The 8738-nt window shown below is 48.1% G+C and overlaps 1 protein-coding gene across 1 annotated transcript in view; it reads right to left on the bottom strand.

The window, feature by feature from the left end:
- Window positions 1–575: 575 nt before the first annotated feature.
- AGPAT4 (1-acylglycerol-3-phosphate O-acyltransferase 4) overlaps window positions 576–8738 on the bottom strand; it is a 146110-nt gene continuing 137947 nt past the window's right edge. The window contains exon 9 of the mRNA XM_008007752.3: window positions 576–7171. Coding sequence (XP_008005943.1) covers window positions 7077–7171 — 95 coding nt within the window. The 3' untranslated portion in view covers window positions 576–7076. The remainder of the gene's footprint in view (window positions 7172–8738) is intronic.

Here is an 8738-nt window from a genome sequence, read left to right as displayed (position 1 = left end):
AGTTCCTTCTGTAATAGTTTTCTAAAACTGCCTTGGCTTTCCCAGGCCTCATTTCAGTTTGTCAATACCTTTTTAGAGAATGTCAGAACCGACGCTTGCTGTAGGTGTTCTGACAGTAGGAAGAGCACTGCATTCCGTGCCGTGGATTTGTACTAATCTTAATGCAACAAAACAGACATCCCTGCCTTCATGGACTATATAGTCTGTAATCAGGGAGACAGACAGACCTTGAATAGGTAGTTAAATGTGAGACATGCCCCCACTCCAGCCCCACCCCCAGCCCTTTTCTCTCATCCTGGTGAGAGATGATGAGGGATTGGCCTAGAGAGGGAAGTTCAGGGAAAGGCTCTGAGGAATGCAGTCATAAGGAGGGAGAAAAACAGTGAATCCTGGGGAGAGGGGCGGGGAGAGCATGGCATCATGGTAAAGCTGGAAGAGGCGGGGGGCAGGGCGGGGTGCAAAGGGCTAGAATAACCCAGACCAGGCAAGGGAGGTAGCAGGGGTCCACTGCAGGGCCGTCCCACTTTCCCTGAAGATACTGGGTGAAGCAGTGTAGAGATGTGCATTTTTCCAAGTTAAAGTTTCAGTCAATTTTATTTCATCCAATCCAGTAAGCTGTGCTGTCTAGTGGTATCCACATATAATTTATTAGTTCTTTGTTCAACCCACCAACAAAAATTTGGAAGGATTGCTACACATGACAGAGCGACAGTACCCTAGGTTGACATGACAGCCCATATTATCAGTTCTCTGTTTCACATTAAAAAGTTACCATTCATTCAATCCAAACATCCACTGAATCCACACATTCTCTCAAAGACTAGCATGGTTCTGTCCAATACCTTGCTATAATTCCGATTCATTCGTTCTCATAACTTATTTGAAAAGGCACATTTGGTCCGTCTGATGTCATTCTTAGGGCATCTTTGCTCTCTTCTAGCCATTGCTGCTTGCTTTTATGTACCTAAAAGTCATCCATTTAATGATCTGTTCCTGAATGTGGCTGCAAAGCAGTCTGTAAAACCCACTCACTTTCCCTCCTTAAATTGCCTCCCTCCAGGTCTGTTTCCTCAAAGATCATCCCTTAGTGGTTCACAATAATCACGAACCCTGGGGACAACTGATACAGGCTGAGAGGTAAGAATTCATTGTTCACTTAGAGCAAACTCATTCCCTGAGCTGAACCGTGTGTGTTCCACCCTTGCCCATGGTTAGATCTCTTTCCTTAACAGAACAAGCAAAAGAGCGGCTGCTCCGTCTCCCGTGAACATCTGTTGACTGTGGGCAGCCTGGGCCAGCCTTGCTGTTATTTGCCTCAGATGCGAGTAAGGAAGCTCCAGTTGTAGCCTTGGCTCAGCCCAGGCCACGCCATTGTTACCCGGAAGCTGGCTCTGCAGCGTTGTGACTTAGACACTTTACAAGTCTGAGCCATCCTGTACTAGTTCATCAACTTTCCTTCCTCATCATCTGCAAAGATACAGAGAGAATGGCATTCCGAAATTCCATGGATGACTTTTCTGAATTTCCTAGAATGTTTGGCAAAGATCTGGCTAAAACTAGTACTATGGAATAGAAAAGGAAAAGTGACATTTGTATAATTTATTTTGGAAATGCAAAGGAATTATTATGCAGCAATCTTAACTTTGTGGACATACCACTCACCTCCCTTAAAATTCAACAGAACCAGAGGTGTCAGAAATGTCAAAAATATCTAGTCATTCCAACATGTAAAACAAGACTGCCTTGTTTAAAAAACAAAAAATTAAATGTAAAAATTGTATGACTCTTACCCAGTGAAAAGCTTTACTAACACAGCCCTGGGTGCTATTTCCAGATACTGAAAAGATCTAACTAGGTGCTTAAGAACTGCTTTTTAACCCATTCACAACGTTCACATTAAACTAGGATGAGGCTGCAGGAGCTGAGGAAGCCCTGGGTGGGAACCTGGATGTCCTTTCCCAGAGAACAGCTTTGCTATTTCACTGGTAACTCTGAAACTTCCAAGTATTGACTGTGCAAAGTACTCAAGTTTATTTTGGCCTAATTGTTCTTAAGAAAGGTGGTTCCTTTTTAGAAAAGGGAAGCAGAAGCGAATTGACATTCCATTACTTAGGCCTCTAGTAAGTGCCGCCTTCGTGCAGTCACTATTCACGGAGGTCCCTGCTGGGGGGCAGGGCGGGGCCATGAGCTCAGGAACCCATCACTGTGCTCAGAGATGGGACTCCAATGAGGAGACACACTATGTAGGTGCAATTTCTGATTTCTTAGTTTTTGACCAAAATAGCAGTAATTTCAAACAGTTGAATGCTGTGATCGATACTGTGCCAGATGGTGACGGATGCTGTGAATGGTACTGAATGTCCTGGACCAAGAGGAACAGCAACATGTCCTTAGTCCTCAGCCTAAGGAGTCCATCAAGTCCTTCTCTCAAGTTGTACGTCTGTTGTTTTCAAAAGCCATTATGACAGGTCAAAACCCTGCAGTATTTGGTTTATGTTTAAATGTACTCAACACTCCGGAAACGCTCAACCTAAGCCCTGGATGCAGGAGGCGAGGACGCCGAGGATGTGAATTCCAGTGCTGAGATGTGCTAATGCCTAGAGAGGCGTCAGGCCCCGTGCCGGCTTAGGGGATTCCGTGACGACTGCGCCCTGGGCCTTCATTACGGGCTCCGGTTTTGGAGTGCAGAGGGATTGGCGTTTGTAAAGATTGCTTGCTTACCCTTTGTCTAGCATGCACATTCAGGATGTGACTTCAGCTTCATTCATAGTGGCCAAAAAAACCCCACAACAATTCTAAAAATTGTTTTCAGTTAAATTCCTGAAGATATTTGTAGGGAAACACCCTTCTGAGATGCAACCAATTTCTTGTCCACACAGCTACCATATCCTTATACAGATGGGGAAAATTCCAGAAAAGCAGGTATTTCAGCAGCTGGCTTGAAGCCCCTTAATGGTCCCTTGGCAAAGGCAAAGAATGAGCCCAGAGCCTGAAATTCAAGATGCTGGTCTCTTCTGAACACACCGTGGAGCAACGCAGTGCACCTGCAGATGCAGCACTCAGCAGCCTGGCATGCCCGCTCACGTGCCCTCACCGAGAAACGCCTTCTCGGCTGAACGGCTGCTTGCTCTCAGCAGCACCTGTCAGCATAGCTCAGCGGCTTCTGCCCCCTGCGCCGAGGTGTGACTAGGACCAGAAGAGTCAGAAAGCATGGCGGAGTCAGAAAGCACGGCAAAGCCAGCACACTGTGACCATGTCGCGCATGGGCTTGCTTAGTATTTCCTTCTCTGTAAACATCACTTAGGAGCTACGTCAATTAAGGCATCATAAGACACAGGTGTGATGGAGGCATTATGAGGGGACTACTCCACAGGACCTTGGAGAGTTCCATTTTGGGGGGGCTTTCCTTGAAGCTCTGGGGGAAGGAAGCAGTGGCCTCCTGGTCAGCTGCAGACACAGGCAGGTTAGGGCCTGTCTTGCTTTCATGTTCTTTTAAACACAAATGGCAGGTCACAAATATTCCTCTAAATATTCCTCCATACAGCCTAGGGCCCCTCAAGAGACATGCAAACCAAAGTATTTGTTTTTATTTTCTCTTAAACCCAGTAAGTATGTGAAAAGTCTGGACCATTGCTTTGGAGAAAGCTGAATTAAATCTCTTGTTTTGAGCAGGAGTAGGGACCCTAGAGAATCTTCACTGGATACCTCTCGTCACACTTTGGTCAATATTTACGAATAAGTTCTAAAGCCTATGCGAAGCCCATTCTGTTTTGCTTGGGGACCAGCCAGACCACTCCTCCACTCCAGTGGGGCCGCCTTTGTGTCTTTCACATCAACTATTACAAGTTTTGACTGGACAATTGATGACATTTAAATCACTGTCCCACATATGGATAGATTAGAAAAACCCTAATGTTTTAACATTTTTTAAATCATCAGCTACTTTTACAAGGCTTTGCATGCATTTGTTTAGGGAATACAGCAGTCAAGAGATATTCCAGTACTACTGTGTGATCATATGAAAAAAGTTGGTTTTCTCTCTGTCAAAGTCAACAGGGTGGAAGACTAACTCACAGAGTGCCTTACTTCTTCCTTCCGATTAATCATGTTCACTTTATACTGGCAGAATCAGTCCAGTCCCCCAGGCCTGAGGCTGCATCTTCCGAATGGTTGGTGTCTTTCAAGAGTCCCCATGGGCTGGGTTTCCTGGAAGAAGTCCATTCAATTCCCTGCCTCTATAAGCTGCAGGAGTTGCCTAGGATATGGCCCTTCGTGTCTGGGGATGACCCTGCATCGCTCTCCAGATTTCACTCAAGGTTCGTATTCTTCTCTGCCACCTTGAATTACAGAACAGGCTCTCAGTAGTGTGATAAGCTGTAAGCCAGAATGAGATGGAAAGGTGGAAAAGACAGGAAGTGTAGCTCTTCGTCCATGGAGCTCTACTTAGGGGACAAAAAGATGGCTTAAGCTCCATGAGTTTTCACCTCGTAGAAAAACTAACACCCTGGGGACCAAAGCAGTTCTTTGCTGAGATGGTGACCTCCGTGTGACCTGAACATGGGTGAGGATACCAGAGGAGGAGTGATGAGCTTCTGTCCAGGAGTACCTGCGGTTGTCTGTGTCATTAAGGGTGCAGGGTGGAAGGAAACCAGGTTCGCAGGCTGCATAATAACGTTGTTCTTTGTGGACAGGTCAAATGAGTGATGAGAAAGAGGTCCAGATCTCTCCCCAGCACGCCACATTCTCTTTCGGCTCTAAGGCAATTCAGAACTTAGCGCTCACTTAGTTATTTCCTAAGAGAATTCTGCCTGCATTCCTCCAGCCTGGCACCCAAGGCCCTAGCAGGCAGCCTGTTTGCTTGCTTGTGTTTTGTGTGATACCAGAGCCAACTCAGAAGAAAATTGAATGTGTGTGGGCCCCTGGATCTATGTTTTGAGAACTTAGATTACCTCTGTGTTGAATGGAAGAATGACAATGAGAAAAATAACACATTTTTAGTACGGCAGGAAAATTTCTGAACGTTTTTGAGAAGTAGCAACATAGAGGCAGCTTTCTTTCTTCCTTGGCTTAGTGCTTTAGGGTTCTTAAAGTGTGCCTCTTTTACCCTTGACACACCCCAAGAGGTAGATATCATCACCCCCATTTTGCAGACGAGGAAATTAAGTCAGCAAGGAAAAGTGTCTCACCCAAATCCTACAGCCAATGAGCTGCAGAGTTCAGCATCATGGACCCCGAGAGACTGGCCTGATAATCCAGGCACAGGCCCACTAGGGCATGTTCACAGACACACAATGCTATACACCATGCACACCTCCACTTCTCCAAGGGCCCTTCTTGCCTAAGGTCATGTCCTGGGCTTTTGCCTACAGATGTCTGCACAAGGTGCTTCATGTCCCTTTGCAGGATGGGCAGATGTGCTGGGCGCTCCCATCAAGCCTGCCTACAGGGCTGCAAGCTAGTTAACTCAGGCCCTGGGCTCTGCAGTAAGCTCTTCCCACAAGTCAGCCAGGATTTGTTTTCTTTTTCATTTCTGCAGATTCAGATTCATTTGTATCAACAATGCATCATTGTCCTGTAAGCAGAGGGAACGTCTCTAGAGCTGTCTCGTAACTCCTTGGCTTATCTAGTTTGGTTGTGCTTGGTAAACACTTAATGACTAAATGAGCAAATAGCCAAAAACATGACTGCGTAGAATAGGCCTTATAATGTTTGGCCAGTTTTTGTATGGAGTAGTTCATTCCTTCTCCTGTTACCATGGCAACACAGGCAGTTTTTCTTGGCAACTTGCAGCTGCACACCAGGGGAAAGACGTATCCTGCCTAACTCATGCTCCAAATACCCATTGGTCCAAGTGCCTTTGGTGTTTTGGCCTAAGATGACTTAATAGCTAGTATTTAATTGTTCTGCAAAAATAGCACTGCTTTTAGTTTCTTCTTCTTTTGCATTTTTGGCACCCGCTGGCTGACAGCAGTCTGCAAAGGCCACTGGAGATGGTACCGGCGGAACTCTTCCATGGAGTAAAATGGGAGCGGACAGGAGTCCGGAAGGAAGGCAGAAGCCTGGGGGATTTTTGTACATGGGATGTCGGCTCCGATTTGACCCTGATCAGAGCAGGACCTGGCTCCTTTAGGGCTGCAGACAAGCTCTACATGCTGGGAAGGGGCGAGGCATTTTATAAAGTGAACCTGCCTTTTATTGGGGGTGACTTTGGCTGTCACTGCTGAGAGGAACAGTCGATGCAAACTCATCTCACAAATCACTACAGAGTGCCCAGGCTGTATGTTCATGACGTTTATGTTCAATTTCAAGATCAGTTTCTTCAGGGAGTTGGGCACATCTTCAAGACTTGGGCTGGGAGACTGCACTGCAGAGACCTAGCAAACCTCTCCCTTGCTGTGTGCCAGGGACACGCTTGGTTGGTCTCCATCTCTGCCCTCACAAATGCTCATGGGCACCTGGACCTGTGTCTCCTACAAGGAGCTGTGCTGGCCGCCCACCCCTCTCACCTGCCCACACCTCCGTGGCTGCTGCCTCCTGTGGGCAGGATCTGAAACACCAAAGCCATGGGCAAGGGCAGGATGGAGGGGCAGCGGTCTATGTAAACATACACCACAGATGACCCAGACAAGCACTTTAATTTTTTTTTTTGGAGGCATAATTTAGTCATCTCACCTAAAGCACTTTTCACTTTATCTCTGGCAACCAAGGGTTACAGAAAACTCAGCACCAAAGGATGAAAGGGGAACTTGTCCCCTTCGGTCCCCAGCCCTGCCCTCCCCTGCAGCCTAAAATACCCTTTCCATGATCACAGAATAAAGTTCACACTCACCACACAGCCATTCTCACACTCACACAAAAAGAAAACCAAAGCCCACTAAAGCACATGGGGGAAAAAAGAGTACAAAACATCTTCCTCCCCATCCGGCCTTCAGACCAGACTCCCTGGCTGGAGAGGCCGTGACTTCCGCCGTGCCCAGCAGGGCTCACCCAGCCTTTGTCACCATGTCCCACTGAGGAGGATATGCAGAGGCCACCAGTTCCCCAAGGTTCCCTTCGGATGGTGACACCTCCCTGAGTCAGTCATTCTGTTTCTGCTTGCTGTCAGAGTTGCCGTAGGCAGAGCCCTTGTCAATTTCCGTCACACCAATCATCCATCGAACTCCCATGGAGGCTGCAGAGACAAGGAGAGCAGATTTAGGAGCAGCCCGAACAGACCACAGGCCCATTTGCCCACAGAGCATGTGAGAAGGCCCGTGGCCACAAATCACAAGCACCAGCTGGGAGCTGGTGGGTCTGAGGGGACATCCTCCTCCCAGCTTTACAGTCATCCTTGAGTGTGGACATCTGTGTCACATGAAGAAAAAGCAAGGCTGCTCTGGTGGGGGTTTTCCTCCTTGGACCCTGAAGGTGAACGATTTGGCAAGCCATGCACAGCTGTTCACAGGGACTCAGAGAAATCCCTGGCTTCCTCTGCTGGCTCCCAGGTAAAGAGGATTCTCTTGTGAATGAGGGGCAGGAACTTAACAGGGCATGTTCCGCGTTTTTTTTTTTGTTTTTTTTTTTTTGAGACGGAGTCTCGCTCTGTCGCCCAGGCTGGAATGCAGTGGCCGGATCTCAGCTCACTGCAAGCTCCGCCTCCCGGGTTCACACCGTTCTCCTGCCTCAGCCTCCCGAGTAGCTGGGACTACAGGCACCCGCCACCTCGCCCGGCTAGTTTTTTGTATTTTTTAGTAGAGACGGGTTTTCACCGTGTTAGCCAGGATGGTCTCGATCTCCTGACCTCATGATCCGCCCATTTCGGCCTCCCAAAGTGCTGAGATTACAGGCTTGAGCCACTGCGCCCGGCCTCTGCGAAGTTTTATAAAGAACAGACCAGGAGCCTGGAAGATGCAAGAGCTCGAGTACCGAGTGCCCAACGAGTTTCAGCACTGCTTTTGGTGCAAGTGTTACAGCAGTGAGAAAATCCCCGCCCTTCCCTCTGACGGCAGGATTTGCCTGCACCAGAGAATGGGCAGGACCCTCGTGGGAGCCCAGTTTCATATAGGAAGCTGGAAAGCAGGGCCCAATGCTCAGAAGTTGCAATTTCAACTACTCCCTCTGGAGACGGCAGATTTGGTGAGGTCCTTGGGTGCAGGGCCCAAGACTTTGATGTGTTCAGCAGTGGGCATGGGGCTTGGAAAACAGTCCATTTATAATAAATGTTTAAGAATGGATAGACAAATAAGTGAATGAAATCCCCTAAATCATGATGCACAGGGTTACGTAGCATTAGCATCGTGGTCGATCAACTAACTGGGACATGGATGGAAGAGCCTGGGATGGGCGAATCCAGCCCAGCCAGCAGGAGGCACGCATCTCCCATGGGTCATTTACAAACGGGACGACTCCTGCGTGGAGTGTAACAGTAGCAGTGGGAGTGGAATTCTTGTAGAGCAGAAAAAAATTAGTAAAATATGGACCCAGTGGCCTTCGAAGAGGAGTAAGACACAAGCACAAAGCCCTTCAGGGCAGAATGCAGTCAGGCGCAGGCTCAGGGTGATGGGGCGGGGCAGTCAGCTCCTCAGATGCTCCTGGAGACATCCTGTGTCCACACTGCACCCTGGGCAGTGCTCAGGCTTCTTTTTTTGGTACTTGCTACACACCTGGGTGGCCCTGTCTGCAGCCTTCATCCTGAAGGGGCCTTTTCCAAGAGGACATGGGTCTGTGTGTGCCTTGCTGTTGCCTGCTATTGAAGAGAA

The sequence above is a fragment of the Chlorocebus sabaeus genome, chromosome 13 (assembly GCF_047675955.1).
Source record: "Chlorocebus sabaeus isolate Y175 chromosome 13, mChlSab1.0.hap1, whole genome shotgun sequence".
Lineage (NCBI taxonomy): Eukaryota > Metazoa > Chordata > Mammalia > Primates > Cercopithecidae > Chlorocebus > Chlorocebus sabaeus.
The sequence above is the reverse complement of the archived record's forward strand: the minus strand, read 5'-3'. Positions and strand labels throughout refer to the sequence as shown.